The 21,931-nt window shown below is 44.5% G+C and overlaps 1 protein-coding gene across 1 annotated transcript in view; it reads left to right on the top strand.

The window, feature by feature from the left end:
- Positions 1-12,424: 12,424 nt before the first annotated feature.
- musk (muscle, skeletal, receptor tyrosine kinase) overlaps positions 12,425-21,931 on the top strand; it is a gene marked incomplete at both ends in the record, with an annotated part of 99,122 nt that continues 89,615 nt past the window's right edge. The window contains one exon of the mRNA XM_083641165.1: positions 12,425-12,506. Coding sequence (XP_083497291.1) covers positions 12,425-12,506 — 82 coding nt within the window. The remainder of the gene's footprint in view (positions 12,507-21,931) is intronic.

Genomic DNA, 21,931 nt, shown 5'->3' with positions numbered 1-21,931 from the left:
ACCATGTCTTAACACAGGGGTTCCCAACTTTTTTTGGCTTGTGACCCTACTTTGACATCACAAAAATCTAGGGACCCGATACATTCAAATTCCGGCACACCATAAAAAATATCAATATGCTTTCCCCCCCGCAGAATTCTGACTTTTTTATCTCAAAATCCTGATTTAAAGTTGTAATCTCAAAGATATTAATCTAAAAAATAAATAAGAGTCACTCACAATGTTGATTGAGGCTATGGTCCATTGATGGAAGCCTTTGCAGTCCTATATAGTGACATTATGTGACATTAGTAATGTCACATAATGCAACACTGTTTGGATCTCACCTGCAATTACCACTCATCGCCATAGGTGTCACCCAAGAGAACAAAGCTGAAATCTTCTGAAAGAGATTATCACCGTAAACTCAGAACTAAAAAAAGAAATCGCAAATTACCCTAATCATCTTCGGTAGTATTAAATTGTGTGTGGTGTATTTTATTTATTTATATATTTATTTATTTGAATTGCAAGGCAACCCCACTTAGGGTCGCGACCCTAAGGTTGGGAACCTTAACGCGCCTTTATACTGAGGAATGAGTTTAACCAACTTTATACTGGCGTAAGGATCGGTGGTGCAGGCGGTGCAGTGCACCGGGGCCCAGAGCTCTCAAGGGCCCATAAAGAACGAGTCTGGCTTTGGGGAGATGGGGAGATGTAATGTACTTACGGTTTCTGCTGCAGTCCCACTCCAAATAAAGTTCCATGCTGTATTATGCAGTCAGCACTTGCCCTCATGTAGCTTACTAGGTTAAGAAATGCTATAGCTTCAAGTTGAGTTTACTGGATTCAGTGGATTGGTGTCATCGTATGGGAAAATACGAACGCGTTCTCTTTCCAACGCGTCAGCGGAGTCTCCTGTGAGGTTCTGGTGACATCATTGACCATATATGGAGCTGGAGAGGAGGAATATCCCTTCACGTAGCATGGCTCTTCTTTGTGTCTTGGGTCCTTCGGGGGGGTACTGCTAACACACAATAGATGGCTAACAATCTGCCTGATGAAAAATAATGAGTGAGTCCATATTTTCTATAACAATATAGCCTAATTGTTAGGTAGGGCCCAGAGCAAATATTTGCACCGGGGTCCATGGCAATGACGTTACGCCACTGCTCGGTTACACTGACATTTACTACATTTTTTGATCATATATGACTTTGGCAGTCTATTGTGTTTGTGTAGATATAATATACTGTACATACAGTGAGAAATCATTACATGAAACAATATCTCTACACAGCAGAGGGCAGCACTTGCAAATGGAAATACTGTAGATACAGACAGCTTCAGTTAGTGACTTCAAATCAAAGATTATAATTTAATACTGAGCACAAATGTATATGTAGAAATACTGTTTAGATACAAAGTTTAGAAGCAATAGTATATCTTATTACATCTAAACTTGGTAACATTATAGTTCACTTTTTTAAAGTATGGACCTATTTGCTACTTACCAATGATGATGTTGATTGGTAGAGTTCTTTCCCAGCACAATATCCATGCTGTTCCTCATAGTAGCTCTGGAAAGTTGGGCAAAAACAAATGCAAGGTCAATGGGGTCACGCTCCTGTCTGTACAAGCTGACTGAAGATCACTAAAATTCCATCTATAGTGGAGGCAAAGTGAATTTAAGTGTGTGTGTGTGTGTGTGTGTGTGTGTGTGTGTGTGTGTGTGTGTGTGTGTGTGTGTGTGTCTGCCTGCCTGTCTGCCTGTGAGCCCAAATGTCTGTCTGTCTTTCTGACAGCCTGTCTGTCTGCCATTCTGACTGGTTGCCCGGCCACCTGCCTTCCTGTCTGTCTGCCCGTCTACCTAGATTTGTCTGTCGTGAAAGTCTCTCTTTCACACAGCTTCTCTCTGTGAACTCAGACATAGCTTTACTACTTAGTATTCTTGTGACATTATTGCTACTTAGTATTCTTGTGACATTATTACTACTTAGTATTCTTGTGACAATATTTCTACTTAGTATTCTTGTGACATTATTACTACTTAGTATTCTTATGACATTATTGCTACTTAGTATTCTTGTGACATTATTACTACTTAGTATTCTTGTGACAATATTTCTACTTAGTATTCTTGTGACATTATTACTACTTAGTATTATTGTGACATTATTACTACTTAGTATTCTTATGACATTATTACTACTTAGTAGTCTTGTGACATTGTTAGTATTCTTGTGACATTGTTACTACTTAGTATTCTTGTGACATTATTACTACTTAGTAGTATTGTGACATTGTTAGTATTCTTGTGACATTGTTACTACCGGTACTTAGTATTCTTGTGACAGGGAAAACTTTCCTCCAAAATATTTTCTCTCTGGCTCGTCACTGATGGCGGCTTTGACTCCTCCACAGGATAGAGTGACAGGATGATGTGTTGGCAGAGTGATGCTGTGAGATGAGGTTGGTGTCACTTCCCCCGTGTCACTGCTGTGTGCTGACAGCACGGATTCACCTAGTTCATCCTTGGATTTTTTTCACTTGCCCAGAATTGCCTTCCCCCAGATGGATTATTTTCACTGTCATAGCATTGTGCTTTAGGAAACTATTGGCCTGCTTGTCGTGTATCAAGTCTGCCTTTCTTATCTCTACTTCCCCTTTTGCCCCTTTGTCTCAGTAAAAGCACCCTGCACTCAGCGTGTTGGAAGCTGCTGTCACAGACGTGACGCTGTGGCTTTTAAGGGGGATGGACATGATCAAACCTGTGAATACTTTTGGGCATAAACATGCCTATATGGAGTTGAAAAATTAAAGGAACCACCGCAACACTGAAAATGACTTACTGATATTTATTTATTGTGAACAACGCGTTTCGCGTGCAGCTTCATCGGGTTCACAGAAAATGCCATTGGCACCCACAGGTGAGTTAAATACATTAGACAGGGTCACATGACCAATTATCACAGTCGTCTTTTTTAAAGATACAAGTTACAAAATAAGTTTTTCAAAAGAATGACATGTATTTGCCAATATATCACAATTATGGCAGTTCATTTACATAGTATATCAAATATATTTTATGAATATATTTAAGATTTTTCAAAGGAAAAAATACATTAAGAAAAGTACAGAGTTAATATACAGTTACAGAATGAGAACATATTTTTAAGACTAAGCACCTGCACTCCCTCTATCACTAAAGGGGGGAAAAAGTGTAATGGGACTTAGTGGCTCGTCTCTTCCTAGGCTCCAGATCACCTGTAGGCAGAGTTGTTGTCTCTTTTAACTGCCATAATTGTTAATTGTAACCCGTTGTTCACAATAAATAAATATCAGTAAGTCATTTTCAGTGTTGCGGTGGTTCCTTTAATTTTTCAATTTATGTTTTTCCTGCAACCGACCAGCACCTGATCTTTCTACTGGCTGTGCACATGGGAATCCTCTCTTCACCATGCCTATATGGAGGTTTGCGCCGAGATGACACCAAGCGCAGCGGGCCGACACGCCCACAGTTAGGGCTTTGCGCGGCGCTATTCGGGCACAAAACGGGCGCTAACGCAAAATTACCGCCTTTGCGACGATAGAGCCATGTAGATGTCGCCACAGTAGATATAACACACTAAACCTGGAATCTCTACCCTCTCTTGACATGTTTCAAAATATTTTAAAATCAATTTTTACAGAAGAATGTCATTGCAGGTGACGTGTGCCATCATGTGTCCATGATTCTTTTTAGCCTCTAATCTTGATATGTTCTGTGCTTGGTTGTGTTTTGGTATATTTTTTGTGGTGTTATTTGTCCCTGTTTGTATTTTTATATGAAACCTTTATATTTTTGCTACCCATCTTGACCAGGACTCCCTGGCAGAAGAGATATTGTATCTCAATGGGACCTCCTGGTTAAATAAAGGATTTATTTAATAGGCATAGGCCTAGGCATAGGCCGATCAGAAATTGATTGTCTTATTTACTTTTTGTGTCAGAATCTGAATCAGAATCAGAATAAAGTCTTTCTGATTCTGATTCTGATTCTGATTCTGATTCTGATACAAAAAGGCCTATGCGACTGTGACAGGCTGAGACATTTGGGTGCAGTAGTGGCACCTTTTGAATGCATTGGCCTTTTTCATTTGATGGGAGGTTTTCAAGTTCCGTGCATAATTTTTTAAATTGGGGAGGTATGATCTTTGATTCCTGCATAGTTTGCACAGTGCAAGAGGAAGTGCAGCATCAGTGGACAAGCTGTTCATGATCACAACTCCCAAAGACGGAGAAGAGACACAGGAAATAGAGTTCTGGTGGGATTGAATCTCAGGCCATGAGGGGCAAACGTAACCACAACACCATCTGTAGGCCGTATGTGGTGACAGTTGAGGCTGTGGGAAAAGAGTCTGTCCTGTGATCCCACATTGACATTTTAAAAGCAGGTTCCCTTATGGAATATTGTGCTTGCTGAAAGAGATGCAGATGCTATGTCTTCATTTCACCACTGGATAGAGTTGAAACCTTTGGCAAATTATACTACACTAAACTATTACTGTAAGTTTGGTTTTATCTGACAAAGTGGCCTGCAATGATTTTCTTTGATTTGGCATTTGCTTTGCCATTTGGTGTTATGAGCACTTAAGTGGTCAAATTGAGATATTTGTCACTTACCGGTATATATGCTTCCAGACCTCCCTGTCACCGCCGTCAACCCCACAGTGAGTGGATTCATGCCCAGAGTCTTGGTGTGATCCTGGGCAACCAACTGGCATGGGAGGTCCGCATTACAGCCACTAACTGAAGGCATGCAAGGTCCGCATTACAGCCACAAACAGTTTTTGCTCTCTGCCAATAAGACTCTTCCTCCCCGGGGACTCTGCCCAGCTCCCAGTTCAAGATGTCATCATCATCTCCCATTTGGACTTGTTACACCCCAAGGTCCAGGACTTGGTGTGGAACATAAAGTTCACGCACAAACCAACTGGAATTCACCAAAACATAGATTTGTTGGTAAAAAGAAAGAAAATAAGTGGAATTGGTGGGCGGGTGCTCTGACTGACAATGAATCTTACACATCGAGTAGCACCTCGCCCACAGACACACAAGAATAATAATGAACAAAACATTGAATTAAAGTTGCACATGAGAAAACCAGCAAATGGTGGTAGGACGCGGATGAGAGGGTACTGAGCCAACCGGGTCAGTACACACTCTGCTGTCATGATGAATGGATGATGAATGGATGGACCTCTTGCAGCCGCGGCGCCAGGGGGGGGCTAGGGGGGGCTTGAGCCCCTCCTGAAATTAGCCAAGCCCCCCCTAAGCCCCCTGGAAATTTCTTTGGAGAAAAACAAAAACCTCAATTTATAACAACTAAATTAGGCTAATACATCATAGAAGTGAAAATTCCCAGCGTCCTTGAACACAGCATTACACACCTCCGTGGCTGTCTGCACCGGGCCGGCCCATTTTTTATAGAGGGGTTCTCCCCCTACTGGCGTATTGGCATGGTGTGATAGAATGACCTCCCCTCTGCTCTGCTCAAAGTGGCCTGCTCCATCTCCAAGGCAAAGCGTCTCTCAAATCTAAACCGCGGAAGTTAAACTTCCATACAGACATGTCAATATCTACGGAAAATGGACATAAAACAAGCGTCTAGCGTTAGTATCGCGCGCCTTTATATTGATCAAGCGTTTATGTTGATGGCCATCACAAAGGAGATACTTTATTTTGCTTTGTACATGGACTGGACTGGACTGGACAGCACAGCGCACTGATGTTAATAGGTAGGCAATGCATGCAGGGCATGGAATTTATATTTGATACATAATGGCTTTGTTAAGACTGCGTTGCCTACTGTGCTGTTGTGTTTTTTGGCCGCCGTGCTCATGCGTGTGGTGTGAATGTGAACATAACTGTCGTTCTCCCATGAAAGTTTGTTGTTTTAGATCACAACAACATACGAGCGAAGTGGGCGCCTCTTTCAGGCCCCGTTTGTAGCAGGGAGGCAATGGGTCCCATTTTTATAGTCTTTGGTATGACTCGGCAACCTCCCAGTCTCAGGGTGGACACAGACCACAAGGCCACTGAGCTGGTTTTGATAAAAGTATCAAAACGCCTGTTGTCCAGCTCAGTCACTGTCTTGTTGTCACTGGCGTGATTGTTATATAGTGCAATCTATGAATGGTTCTATTTCTTTTTACTCTGGCACAGACTATTGATGAATGGATGTGCCTGTGTATGTGGCACTGTTTATTTACATATAGCCTATATGCAGTGATTAGCCTAATTTGTCTCTAAATATAGCACATTTTAAATCTTTTGTGTAACTTGTGAATATAAACTCTTGATTTACCATCTAAATGTGTGTGCTGCATATAGCCTTGTGTAACTGGACTCATCAGTCTCAACATATACAGTGTGACATAGGGCTAAATACACAATCAGTCTTCAGCTCATTGAAGCACTTACATGCATAATGTTGGGTTGGGGATTTGGTTCTCAATGGAAAAGCAGTGGGCCCTCCTTGTCTAATATTAGAGCCTAATTCACACCCTATCATATTATTATTATTATTTCTTATATTAGTGGTTCTCAACCTTTTTACACAAGTACCTGAGAAATTACCATCATATGAATGTATGAGAGGGAGGGGCCCCCGCGTACCACCAGTGGTACCTGTACCACCAGTGGTACCTGTACCACAGGTTGAGAAGAGAACCACTGTCTATTTATGTAGAAAAAGTTAGCCCCTGCTGTAAATATTTCCCTGCTGTAAATATTTAAGCCCCCCCTTAGCCCCCCCAGCCACAATTGGCTGGAGCCGCTACTGACCTCTTGTAGGTGGACAGACAGCTCTCTGCTCCAATCAGCACCTGCTGCCTCCAATCAGTCCACTCAAATCCCCAACCAGCTGCACCTGGGAAGCACTGAGCCAAAGACACAACCGCCAACAAGATAATAACCTCCCAACGCGGAAGACAAGCACGGAAACAACGCCATGCCAACCAAATGAAGAATGATATAATAATTATTATATAATAATTTATTCATTACCTTAATAATTCAACGCCCCACTCTGCAGGTAGCTGCGTCAACTTGGAGTTGACTGCGCAAAGGCAGCGCATTTTGAAAGTCGGGGAGAGAGGGCCGCTGGCTTCACCAGACTATAAAAACAACATGAATATATTCTACCCGGCTTTGTTGCTTTCCACTCTGGGACAGTGTGCCGCACCGGTGAATTCATGTCTGAATCCCCAAGAACAGGCCTGGCTCGTCATCCAGAACAGGCCTGGCTCGTCATCCAGAACAGGCCTGGCTCGTCATCCAGAACAGGCCTGGCTCGTCATCCAGAACAGGCCTGGCTCGTCATCCAGAACAGGCCTGGCTCATCATCCAGAACAGGCCTGGCTCATCATCCAGAACAGGCCTGGCTCGTCAGAACAGGCCTGGCTCATCAGAACAGGCCTGGCTCATCATCCAGAACAGGCCTGGCTCGTCATCCAGAACAGGCCTGGCTCATCAGAACAGGCCTGGCTCATCATCCAGAACAGGCCTGGCTCATCATCAAGAACAGGCCTGGCTCATCAGAACAGGCCTGGCTCATCAGAACAGGCCTGGCTCGTCATCCAGAACAGGCCTGGCTCGTCATCCAGAACAGGCCTGGCTCGTCATCCAGAACAGGCCTGGCTCATCATCCAGAACAGGCCTGGCTCATCATCCAGAACAGGCCTGGCTCATCATCCAGAACAGGCCTGGCTCGTCAGAACAGGCCTGGCTCATCATCCAGAACAGGCCTGGCTCGTCATCCAGAACAGGCCTGGCTCATCAGAACAGGCCTGGCTCGTCATCCAGAACAGGCCTGGCTCGTCATCCAGAACAGGCCTGGCTCATCAGAACAGGCCTGGCTCGTCATCCAGAACAGGCCTGGCTCATCATCCAGAACAGGCCTGGCTCGTCATCCAGAACAGGCCTGGCTCATCAGAACAGGCCTGGCTCATCATCCAGAACAGGCCTGGCTCATCATCCAGAACAGGCCTGGCTCATCAGAACAGGCCTGGCTCATCAGAACAGGCCTGGCTCATCATCCAGAACAGGCCTGGCTCGTCAGAACAGGCCTGGCTCATCAGAACAGGCCTGGCTCCTCATCCAGAACAGGCCTGGCTCGTCAGAACAGGCCTGGCTCATCAGAACAGGCCTGGCTCATCATCCAAAGCTGGATGTCCCACTTCAAAACTCATTCCGGCGCCGCTGTCCTGCAACCAAACCCACTGCTGAATCCTTTTATACCTAAAAGCCACACTGGCTGTGTGTTGCTCTAAAACAGAGCAACTGGTCAGAGCTAGTGTGTGCCGTGAGCTGGCAGCTAGCTGCCGTTAGCATATAGCCTCATTGTAGTAGAAAAGCTGCAGCTTAGCTAACCGGCGCCTACCTTTCCAACAGAAAACAGACCCACTCTGCATCCCATCCTCTCCTCCAATACTGGCTGAAAGCAAATCCTATACATTCAGTCTTGTTTGGGAATTAGCCTTGTCTTTTTTTTATATAATTTTTGGGGCATTTGGCCTTTATTTATTTTTATGTAGGACAGTAGGCAGACAGGAAAGGTGGGGAGAGAGAGAGGGGATGACATGCGGCAAAGGACCGCAGGTTGGATTGGAACCCGGGTCTGTCTGCCGCGTGAAGGACCAAGCCTTCGTGGTATGCGTGCTACCAGGTGAGATACCAAGACGCACGGAATGAGCCTTGTCTGCTAGGTGTTTTGCCTCGCTGTACGCTTTTTGGGGTCTGCTCACTATGCCGACAACCCGCAATGCTGATGGGGTCCGTTCAACAATGAAGGCAAAGGGGGGTTCTCTTATTTCCACCTGCCCTGTGAGCTCTAGGGTTAGGGGGTAGGGTTAGGGGTTAGGGGTTAGGGTTAGGGGTTAGGGGGTAGGGTTAGGGGTTTAGGGATAGGGGTTACTCCGCCCAAGGCATGTCGGCATTGCGGGTTGTCGCCATATAGACGCGGCACCCGGTTTTTACCGTTCTGGCAACCAACCGAACGTACAATCGGTCAACTTTGAAAGTTGTGTTTCCAAGCCACAACCTGCAAAATCCTTCTCTCAGTATGCCTTTAACCTGTGAAAATTGTTGGCAGGATTAGCTCATCCTGAGCTAAGATGGGGTTTATCCTTCCTTACAGTGCAGTAGTGGGATTGAGCATTAAGGTGCCAGTTAGCCCTACAATTAGAAGCATCTAGAAGGCGGTTTTCACTTCACAGTGTGAAGTGAGGGAACACAATAGTGCTGAGCGGGCCTGCTGAGGGAACACAATAGTGCTGAGCGGGCCTGCTGAGGGAACACAATAGTGCTGAGCGGGCCTGGTGAGGGAACACAATAGTGCTGAGCGGGCCTGCTGAGGGAACACAATAGTGCTGTGCGGGCCTGCTGAGGGAACACAATAGTGCTGTGCGGGCCTGGTGAGGGAACACAATAGTGCTGAGTGAGCCTGCTGAGGGAACACAATAGTGCTTTGAGGGAACACAACAGTGCTGAGCGGGCCTGCTGAGGGAACACAATAGTGCTGTGCGGGCCTGCTGAGGGAACACAATAGTGCTGTGCGGGCCTGGTGAGGGAACACAATAGTGCTGAGCAGGCCTGGTGAGGGAACACAATAGTGCTGAGCGGGCCTGGTGAGGGAACACAATAGTGCTGAGCGGGCCTGGTGAGGGAACACAATAGTGCTGAGCGGGCCTGGTGAGGGAACACAATAGTGCTGAGCGAGCCTGGTGAGGGAACACAATAGTGCTGAGCGGGCCTGCTGAGGGAACACAATAGTGCTGAGCAGGCCTGGGGAGGGAACACAATAGTGCTGAGCAGGCCTGGTGAGGGAACACAATAGTGCTGAGCGAGCCTGCTGAGGGAACACAATAGTGCTGAGCAGGCCTGGTGAGGGAACACAATAGTGCTGAGCAGGCCTGCTGAGGGAACACAATAGTGCTGAGCAGGCCTGCTGGGGGAACACAATAGTGCTGAGCAGGCCTGGTGAGGGAACACAATAGTGCTGAGCGGGCCTGCTGAGGGAACACAATAGTGCTGTGCGGGCCTGGTGAGGGAACACAATAGTGCTGAGTGAGCCTGCTGAGGGAACACAATAGTGCTGAGCAGGCCTGCTGAGGGAACACAATAGTGCTGAGCAGGCCTGCTGAGGGAACACAATAGTGCTGAGCAGGCCTGCTGAGGGAACACAATAGTGCTGAGTGGGCCTGCTGAGGGAACACAATAGTGCTGAGGCTGAGTGAGCCTGCTGAGGGAACACAATAGTGCTGAGGCTGAGTGAGCCTGCTGAGGGAACACAATAGCCGACTCCATCCACAGCAGAATAAATACGAAGCAAACAAATGCTTTGGGAAATGCCATTCCCTTCCCAAAATAAACCAGCACACAGCCTACAGCAAGGCAACAGGTGGACAAAGGCTGCCTCCTCCTGTGTGTGTGTGTGTGTGTGTGTGTGTGTGTGTGTGTGTGTGTGTGTGTGTGCGTGCGTGCGTTGCTTGTAAAAATGCATACTCTTTATGTTTATGTAGCCCGTTCTCTCAAGGAAAACAACATTTGAAGGTGGTTAAAATGACAGATGTTTATGAATGTGACCTCTTGTGGTCATGTGAGTAAGTGCATGCGTGCAGTGTGTAGACTTGGGAGATGACAGTCTGGTATTGGAATAGGTCGCTGACCTGTAAAGGGGGAAGGGGTGGCTTAGGCGGCTCAACGCGAGAGACCCGGTTCGCCTCCTGACATGTTCCGTTTTTAACCGTAACATAAACCATAACTCTAACTATAACCAAGATGCATGAGTTGCCTAAACCATAACTCTAACTATAACCAAGATGCATGAGTTGCCTAAACCCAACCAAGTTGTTTTACTAATGTGGCGCCGTTTTCAACCATGAAACGCGGCACCACCAATCCCACCGAGACACCGGTGGCGTCAAAAAATGACGAAGGGACACTCGTTCATATATTGTTGCTTTCTGATTTACTCCCCATTTTCTCCCCGATTGTACTTGGCCAATTTCCCCCTGCTGCCCCGGTCGCTGCTCCACCCTCTGCCAATCTGGGGAGAGCCGTAGACTAGCACCATGCTTCCTCCGACACATGCGCAGTTGCCAGCCGCTTCTTTTCACCTGACAGCGGGGAGCTTCACCGGCAGGACGTAGCACGTGGGAGGATCACGCCATTCCCACCAGTTCCCTTTCGGCCCAACCAGGCCCCCCGACCAACCAGAGGAGGCGCTAGTGCAGCGACGAGGACCACATACCCCCCAATCCGACTTCCCACCCGCAGACACAGCCAATCGTGCCTGTATGGACGCCCGGGCCAAGCCGGAGGTAACACAGGACCCCAACCTGCGACCCTCGTGTTGGTCAGCAGGGGAATCTACTGCTAGACGCCCGGGAGTAATTGGAAATTGGCTTATGTGCTGTTTATGTTTTTCTGCATATAAGACTGTACATAAAGAGAGAGGAAGTGGACGAGATACAGAAAGACAAAGTACAGTATTGAATAATATTGTGTTGAAAGTTCAATTGGAGAGATACGTTTGATTTGTTTCTATTTCTGAATGTAAGGCCTACACTGTATATAGCCTGTGACTGAGACTAGTGGATTTGTACATGTGATCCAAATGTAATCACCTCTGTTGACATGACAACAAAGTACTGCACCTGAAGTATAGTTAGGCTAGTTATTTATAAGAACAAATGAAGAGTTCATTTGCAAAAACAGGTATCTCCGTTTGTATTCTTTATGGTTTCAAATTAGATATTGATATATTTATATTGTAATTAATAAATTGTTGGTACATTTTTACTATCAATCAGAACTAAAACATATTCATCTGGTAATTTTCACATAAATTACCTCAAAAATGTTTTGTATGTGCAGTCCAAAAGGCAGTATCAAACAGGTGCTGTTTATTCATTTTAAGTTTACCTGTTTTTGCAAATTAACTCTTAATACTGGACTGACATTGTTAGGCCTACTAGCTGTTCTGCGCTGGAGCTTCTGGGGCTGTGAGCACAGCTACACAACCTGAGTGACTACATGTACAGGAGGAGAGCCAGCAGCTGCCACTGTCCATCACACACACACACACACACACACACACACACACACACACACACACACACACACACACACACACACACACACACACACACACACACACACACACACACACACACACACACACACACACACACACAGACAGAGGAACAGAATCAGAGTGTTGGCTAGTGGTGAGCATATAGCTAGCATGGCTGTCCCTGGCTGAGACACACGCAGACGCACACGCCGAAGAGACACCAAGCAGACGTCCCCTCTGCCTGCCATGGGAATCTAACCAGCGAGCTGCTGTATACCTGCCTGCCTAGAAAGCCTTCACCAGACGGAAGCCTCTAGAACCAGGATGAAGACTGCAGGACCCAAGACAGTTTGCCAGATCCTCTTTCTGCTGCTTCTGGCCACCTCGAGTTATGGCGTACAGAGAGGTGAGTGAGCTTTGGATAAGGGGATTTCCATGTGTCTGCAGTGAGAGATCAGTGGCATTGAAGACTCATTGGTCACAAGGTACTTTTATATGAAATCTTAACATTCATATTATTACTATTATTAATAACAACAACAACAACAACAACAACAACAACAACAACAACAACAACAACAACAACAACAACAACAATACATTGTATTTATAAATTGCTGTACATGATTAAAAACACTTGACAGGAGATGAAAAAAAAAATAGGTCAAACATAGTTCAATTACAAAATGAGTATACACCAAATTGGCATGACAGTATACCTTTGTGTGTATATCAGTATTTGTGTGTACACTATAGAAATGTAAAGTAAATACCTTGTTTTGGTTATAGTCTCTTTGACACGTGTCTGATTCACAAGAAGTCCAATTTCCCATATTTATCAATGATCAGTGCTTTTAGCAGGCAGATTTATCACAAAATGTCAAAAGAAATACATGAACAGACATAAAGGGATCACAAGTAGGCTAGATTGCTAAATCTAATAGGGATAAGACTTTTGTGTGGACATGTGTGACTGAATATGATAGGTCAGTATAGGTGTGGACATGTGTGACTGAATATGATAGGTCAGTATAGGTTCAAATTCAAAGTGCCGGCTGCCGGCCAAGTTTGCAATCTAAGTGCATTTTTGTGTCAGTTGTCTCTCTTTGGCCATACTATATATTGTACAGTAATTATCTGTCCCAAACGGGTTTCTTATAGGAGAATACAGTTTGAGTTTTGTCACGTAATCATGTAGAGCTGAGATCAGCTGTTGTCCACGGTGACTCTGAGGGGAATGGAGAGGGTGTTTATAGGCCTGCTCAGTGTAAGGCTGACTGATCTATATCCTATACTGCTGTAGATCCTCCGCAAAATGCTTAGGAACTAACTTTTCCATCTCACTATCTATGTATCTCACTAGCTATCTATCTATCTATCTATCTATCTATCTATCTATCTATCTATCTATCTATCTATCTATCTATCCATCTATCTATCTACCTATCTAACTACCTACCTACCATCTACCTACCTACCTACCTACCTAGTACATACTTGTACCTATACTACCTCTCACAATCTTCAGTAGTTCAGATATCAGTCATTATTGGTTCATATACGTCAGTCACTAGTGATTGGTTCATATACGCCAGTCACTAGTGATTGGTTCATATACGCCAGTCACTAGTGATTGGTTCATATACAGGGGCGGACTGGGATCATAATTCAGGCCGGGCATTAGATACCAAGCAGGCCAGGCCGATATGGGCCGACGCGCGTGCTGGCGTCCGAAGGGCCCAATTTGGGCCGTTTGAAGCCAGATTTGGGCCGTTTGAAGCCCAATTTGGGTCGTTTGAAGCCAGATTTGGGCCGTTTGAAGCTCTATTTGGGCCGTTTGAAGCCAGATTTGGGCCGTTTGAAGCCCAATTTGGGCCGAGTCCAATTTTACAATGAGATGCACCCACTTTAACCCTGAATAAAGTAATAAAACCACTAGTAAACCTGGCCTGCTGTTCAGTGAGTGGCCTGACTGCGGGCACAATTTTTTTTTTTTTTTTTTTTTTTTTTTTTGCAGGCCAGGCCAGGCCACCGGGCATTTGCCCGACGTGTGCAGTTTGCACCTGTTCATATACGTCGGTCACTAGTAGTGATTGGTTCATATACGTCGGTCACTAGTAGTGATTGGTTCATATACGTCAGACAGCCACTAGTGATTGGTTCATATACGTCAGTCACTAGTGATTGGTTTAATGTCAGTCACCTCGGCCCTGTCAACAGCATGATGTGTCATATATTGAAATCTGAAAATAGTTGAAGATGCTTATTTGAATTCCGTACTCCTAAAATCAACATTCACAGGAGCCAAGCCAAGCGTGGCTTGTCTTGGACAAGCTTAGTTTAAATGGTAAGTATTTAGTGATCCTAAAACTGTTATATTGAATGAGTTCTTCAACATCTAAACACAAATCTTGATTTGTGCGATTTGTTATCCTGTATGAGAGTACAGTCACACATGCACAGGGGAGCAGACATACAATAGGGGCTTTATACAGACATACAGAACATATAGTGGTTCAGGACCCAGGTGGTACAGATGCTGACTCACACAGCAGCTGAGCATGGCGTTGGCATGGTGTTAGGTCGGGCATGGCAGAGAGCATCTGCACTCTGCAGTCGATAATTACAAGGCTGAAATGCATGTGGATGGCATCCTTCTTGTTAGCACAAATCGAAGGCATCCAGTTAGCAGTAGTGAAATAGGTGGAACAAATCCGCCCTGAAACACTAACTGTAAAAAAGAAAAGAAAAAAAGTGTCCCCCCCCCCCTCCACACACACACCATACTGTAACTGACCTGACGTGATTTGAGAAAAGTACAGACTGAACACATGACATGACGAGCTGAACACATGACATGATGAGCTGAACACATGACATGATGAGCTGAACACATGACATGATGAGCTGAACACATGACATGATGAGCTGAAGACATGACATGATGAGCTGAACACATGACGAGCTGAACACATGACATGATGAGCTGAACACATGACATGATGAGCTGAACACATGACATGATGAGCTGAACACATGACATGATGAGCTGAAGACATGACATGATGAGCTGAACACATGACGAGCTGAACACATGACATGATGAGCTGAACACATGACATGATGAGCTGAACACATGACATGATGAGCTGAACACATGACATGATGAGCTGAACACATGACATGATGAGCTGAACACATGACATGATGAGCTGAACACATGACATGACGAGCTGAACACATGACATGATGAGCTGAACACATGACATGATGAGCTGAACACATGACATGATGAGCTGAACACATGACATGAAGAGCTGAATACATGACATGATGAGCTGAACACATGACATGATGAGCTGAACACATGACATGATGAGCTGAACACATGACATGAAGAGCTGAATACATGACATGATGAGCTGAACACATGACATGATGAGCTGAACACATGACATGATGAGCTGAACACATGACATGATGAGCTGAACACATGACATGATGAGCTGAACACATGACATGATGAGCTGAACACATGACATGATGAGCTGAACACATGACATGATGAGCTGAACACATGACATGAAGAGCTGAATACATGACATGATGAGCTGAATACATGACATGATGAGCTGAATACATGACATGATGAGCTGAACACATGACATGATGAGCTGAACACATGACATGATGAACATTCACCTCAGGTCGGTTAAGTAGGTTTCAAACATCTGACCTTGGCTAAGTGTTGTCGGAGTTTTAGCTGTCCTTACAGTAGCTTTCCTCCCCTCACCATAACTCAAACAAACAGCGGGAGTGCGTGGGGGTGGGTGGAGGGGTTGGGGTTGTTGGCATTTGAGTTATGTTATTGTGAAATCTTTGTTTCGCAAGAGTCAACACAAGCATGTCCTTTTTGTCCTTTCCTTTCCATTCCATTCCATCAAACTTTAGAATTTGTCTGCAAACCAGGAATACATTTGATAAAAAAAACATTGTCCCTCAGGAGGTCTATTGCCTCCTGACAGGTCGTTTTTGTAAATAAGAATTTGTTCTTAATTAACCTGCCTGGTGAAATAAAGGTTGATGATGATGATGATGATGATGATGTCAGGATTTTATGTTTCTAAAATGTGGCATTTTACATTTCCGCAAACCTATCTGGACGTATCCTCGCCGCCTTTCCAACATTAAACGCAAATAAAATGTTTATAGGCAGGTAAAACAACTTGTTTGATAGGCTTTAATACAAAAAAGTTAAAAATGTGACTTACAGCTGAAATGTAGACTTAGTTTGAACACGCTGGTACGCCCTCCATCCACCCCGAGCACACAATACCCGTACTGGCCCCCACGCTATATCAGTAGCAGACTCTAAAACTTCATTTATACTTATTAGAAAGTGTCGCTCAGCACATGGTCGCAGACGAAAAAGAAAGTGTCGCTCATGGTGTTGCATTTATACTTCAGTGAATGTCCGCCTCGGTTCAACGGTCACGTGACACTCGAAAGCAGACAGCCAAGAGAAGAGAGAAACCACCTCGGAGGCAAGATGTAACGTACTTGGCTGCAGCCTGCAGCCGAATATAAACAACACACAACCACACAACTCACCTCCTCTCTCTCTGGGAAATTTGTCACAATGTTCTTTGTGATTTTCAAGTCATACATCAAGGACATACACGTTCATTCATTTCAACAAGGAAGTCAAGTGCGTGCCGTCTATATAGCCAATCAGACTTGGGCGACACTATGTGACGTAGTCAGCGACACTAGACATTCCACCAGGTAGCAGACACTGCTGCTCGCCGACACTTGAAAGTGTCGACTCAAGTCCTCATTTCTGTCGGCGACCATTTCAAAAGTGTCGGCAGACAAAGATTGGGCTTTACCCTGGGGACACACCAATACGCGGAACTTGCGCGCATGCGCCGCACAGCGCACCTCCGCACAGCGCACCTCTGCACAGAAGCTGCTTAAAGTGTCCACACAGAGAGCGCAGCTCACTTCTCTTTTTCTGCGCGCTCTGCTCTTCCGCTATATATTTTGCCCCAGATCTATTGTCTTCGTTTTCATGGGTAAGTAGCTAAATAACGACATAAATATAGAAAGTAATATGTTTGGGATAACTGTTAATGACTACCTTCGGCGTTATAAAATGCAATTGCATCATATTTATGTCTGTTCTCCTCCCGTTTTCCCAGTGCGTGCTGTTGTAGAGAGAAGGCGAGTCCTAGCTCTCTACTTGTTGCTCCGCAGGCAACGAGCCCCTAGATGGAGCGGCTCCCCCTGTCCAACTGCTCTCTCTCTCTCTTTTCACACTTCCAAAGGGACAATCAACAACATAAATAAACATTATTTTACTTTGAAATTGGTTTTATTTGACTCCGGTTTTGGAGTTCCTGTCTGCCCTGATCTGATCTGTTCAGCTTGACAGTCACTCACGGGCGGAGAGGGTCTGCACACGAAAAGAGAAATCGAGGCTATCCTCCATGCCCTGATTGTCCGGGGAGATACGCGCTGCGCGCAATTCGGTGTGGACTGACAGATCTGTTAACATGAGCCGTTTTCACACATGCGTAGAGGAACATTGCCTGTAAATCAATAGCGGCTATTTCCCGGAATTTCCCTTCACACCTGAGGGATCACATGTGTAAAAACAGCCGTGAAAGAAGCTGTATTTTGCGGGGTGGGGTGGGGGACACAGAGCTCCATGCAGCATGTACTCCACACACCCCCGCCCCCCTCTGCTCCTCTCTGCTTTGAGCAGATGAGTGAATGGGACAGGAGGAGAAACAGAAAGGAACATGTAGAAGCATGTTTAAAACAGCCCGCTGTGGGACTATTTCGTCCAGAAAGGCGACAAAGTACGATGTGAATTGTGCGATGCTGCTCTTTGAGTGCCAGGCAGTGGAAAACAAAACATTTCTCCTCTGACAACGCTCCGTGCAGACTTCTCCTCTGACAACGCTCCGTGCAGACTACAGAGACATATGCTTGCGATACATGGCGACATAAACGTGATCCAATACAAATGAATGCTGCTGTCTGCAGGCAGGCAGTGGGAAACGGCATTTCTCGCTTAGGCTTTCTCTGGAGTCCGGATACTTTAAATTGCTCCGTGTTTTGAGAGATCGACCCCCCCCCGTGTTTCAACTATCATGCGTCTCAACACGTGTCTTCCACATGGACTGTGAAGACCACACTTGTTTGTGTTAAACCATTTGTTAACCCTAGAACACTAACGTGATTTAAAGTCACACCATCACTAACGTCGGGTGTATTTCACCCGATGCAATATACCCCATAAAACATACTTCTCATCAAAATATCTTAAAGTACAACAATACATGGCAAATTGAGGTACTCTTCTTTTGTTTTTAAATGTGAAATATCACAAAAAACACAAAAAAGTTTATTATGGGGGACACTATAAAAAATATGTCAAATTCGGGAAAAATGAGGTAATCGTTATAAAAAAATCCCCCCCCCCCCCCCCCAAAAAAAACAGGAGCTCCCAACTTCTCCTTCGGTCCACCCATTCATGGGACTTGTGTGGTGAAAAAAAAAATCACCACAATACCATTAACCCTAACCCGAAGATATTTTACCCTCTATCACTAACGTCAGGTGAAAATCACCCGAACACGTAGCCGGTAGAAAAAACCATGAATGGGAGCAGGGAAACAAACCTACATTCAATGACGTCAGTGAGCATCCTGAAGGTACCTAAGGACCCGCCCACCTCAGACAGCAGCAAGACAATGAAAATCACGTGAATTCAATTGTCCGGGTGAAAATCACCCGACGTTAGTGTTCTAGGGTTAAAAGTAAGTCATCCTCTCCTCCGTTCCTCCTCTCTCTGGCTCTGTCTCGTGTGTGTGTATCGCGGCATACCGGTATCACAAGGTTAGAAGTGGTCAAATGTCCACGATGACGGGCGCGCGCTTATACCGGAAAACAACTTTCACACATGAAGGCATTACACTGCTCTCTGGTCATTTCCCGGTATAAAGCTCATGTGTGATAGGGCTGTGGCGATTCACTTATCTCCCGATTCGATACTATCACGATACTTGGGTGCCGATTCGATATATATTGCGATTCTTAAGTATTGCGATTCTACGATTATTGCGATTCGATATTACGATTTATTGCGATTTTTGTTTCTTTTTTTCTTTTCTTTTTTCAGTTTGTTTGCTTTTTTACACTAGATTAGAACATGGGAAAAGTTGAATCATACACTAGAGACTGTATATTATATCATGAGTAGGGCTGGGCGATATAGTTAAAAACAGGGGCGGACTGGGATCATAATTCAGGCCGGGCATTAGATACCAAGCAGGCCAGGCCGATATGGGCCGACGCGCGTGAAATTTGGGCCGTTTGAAGCCAGATTTGGGCCGTTTGAAGTCCAATTTTACAATGAGATGCACCCACTTTAACCCTGAAGTGTAATTATTACTTCAGACTAACTAATAAAGTAATAAAACCACTAGTAAACCAGTAGGCGGTGCCTTGCCTGCTGTTCAGTGAGTGGCCTGACTGCGGGCACCCAAATCTTTTTTTTTTTTTTTTGCGATTATCGATTCTGGAATAAGAGATCGATTCAAAAAATCGTTACATTAAAAATCGCGATACTTAGGTGAATCGATTTCCCCCCCCACCCCTAGTGAAAACGGCTATGGTGTCCTAATGAAAACTGGCAGCGCACAAGGTCGCGCTGCGCAGCTTACGTGCAGGAGACGCTTGCGGTGTGTTTTCAGCGTAAGTGTATCACATGATACATGTCAGAGTCACATGATACACACATCTGGAAACGTGATATTCGACGTATGCGTGGATTGCAGAAATGCACAATGCCCACATTTGTGAGCAGGCTATTCCTTCCCCTCTGTTCTATTTTCTCCTCTCCTCTTCCTCTTCTGTCCTCTTCCTCTTCTTTCAGTTCATACAAAGTTAACACCAACCCCAAAGTCTCTGATCTGAATCCACTAATAAACAGCTGCTGCCTCTCCCCTCCTCCTCCCATCCTTCCTTTCATCTCTCTTTCCCGTCCCCTCTCCTCTCTTTTTCTTCCCCCACAATGTATTCACAGTACGGATGGGCATTTTGAACAAGTTTCCATAATCGAAATTATATAATTTTATATATATTATTATATTATATTAATGTGTGTGAAGCTGGAATTATGCTTCCCACATCGGTGAGGACCGCGAGTGTCCGTGCGGAAAAGTGACTCAAATCAGAAGACACGCCCCTCCGCAAAGCTCCGGTGCGGAGCCTAAAATTATATTTTATATAATTTTATATAAAATTATATTATTATATTTTATATAATTTTATATATTATATCAAATAATATATTATTATTTTTTATATTATATATATATATATATATATATATATATATATATTGTATAGACAGATGCCTATGGGCACGGTTGGATGAGATTACTGTAATGTATTTTTTTTATTCTCTTTATTTAGCTATTTTATGTTAATTGTCTGATTATTGTTTCTGTCTCATTTGTATGTATAAAAGTAAAAATCAATAAATATATTGTAAAAAAAAAAATACAGAGGAACTTCACCAAAAAGTTAACGAGGACGCCAGCTGTTCACCCTCTTTTCCTTTTTAAAAGAGAACGTCTGTTGAAATGCGACTGAAACTCTTTTTTTGGGGCCTGAAATAAAATTTGATCTTTGCTTTAGTCTATCCATCTCCTGCCTGACTGAACGGCTAAAGTTGGAACAAACAAACAAACCGCAAGAACTTCTGATCCAGTTTGACTAATAAATATACACAGCCTCTCCTCTCTTCCCTCTGCTCATTTTCCTCCTCATCGTGTCTTCTTCTCCCTGCTCCTTCTAAGGTTGGAACAAACCCCACACCTTCAGATCTCATTTCACTAATAAACAGATCTAGCCTTTCCTCTCTTCTCCTCCCTCTGCTGCCCTTCACTTCAAAGTGGTAGCAAGCCTCAGAGTGTCTGATCTGCTCCCACTAATAAACAGTCTTAGCTGGATGCTGACCGAGCGAAACAGATGACTCAGTCTCAAATAGGAATGCCAGGAATTTCAAATAATTCCGCGGAAAAGACACAGCTGCTTACAGTACTCCGAGCTGCTGCAGCAAGAGAGAAACAGCGCTTTCAACTGTTTGCTCGACTTTGTGCTATAGACTGTTTTCACCAGCTGCAACCGCACAGCACTTCCTTTTTCTCAGCTTCTTCTCCTTCTATGTTTTATGGCGGTTGGCATCCTTAAATGTTGCATTACCGCCACCTGAATTGTATCAGCTTCACAGTGCTAACTATTTACAGTGTCCACTTTCTCAGCTGTTCAGGGGAAAACACTGACATAGCCTACTTCTATTTCTATTTGTTTAGTTTTGCTATTTAAACGTTTAAATGAAAATATAGGCCTATGCGTGCAATAACGTACTGATAGTCAGCTTCCTCTGTAACATGTAGCTTTTATTAGCCTCTCAGGCTCCAGACCAGACAACAACGCTTCCTATCTCTGCTACTACCCAGCATGTGCACGTCTTTCTGACAGGAGTATCAACAACAACAACTACAAACTACTACAAGACATAAAGACCGAAATAGGCTACCCTGTTACTGTGTCTGACGGAGACACGGCCTAACGTTAACATTTAATATCAGCCTGCGCTCAGCGATGTATACAGGAAGTAAACCGGATATTCAGGTGGGTTGTGACGGTTGTTATTGTCAAGTTAAAACCGTCTATAGATTTGCAAAACACACCATGACAAGAAGTAGTTTTGCCACACGGCTTTGATGAAAATGACAATTTTGATTGGCCAAT

This window comes from Poromitra crassiceps (assembly GCF_964638095.1).
Source record: "Poromitra crassiceps genome assembly, chromosome: 8".
Taxonomy (NCBI): domain Eukaryota; kingdom Metazoa; phylum Chordata; class Actinopteri; order Beryciformes; family Melamphaidae; genus Poromitra; species Poromitra crassiceps.
The sequence above is the reverse complement of the archived record's forward strand: the minus strand, read 5'-3'. Positions and strand labels throughout refer to the sequence as shown.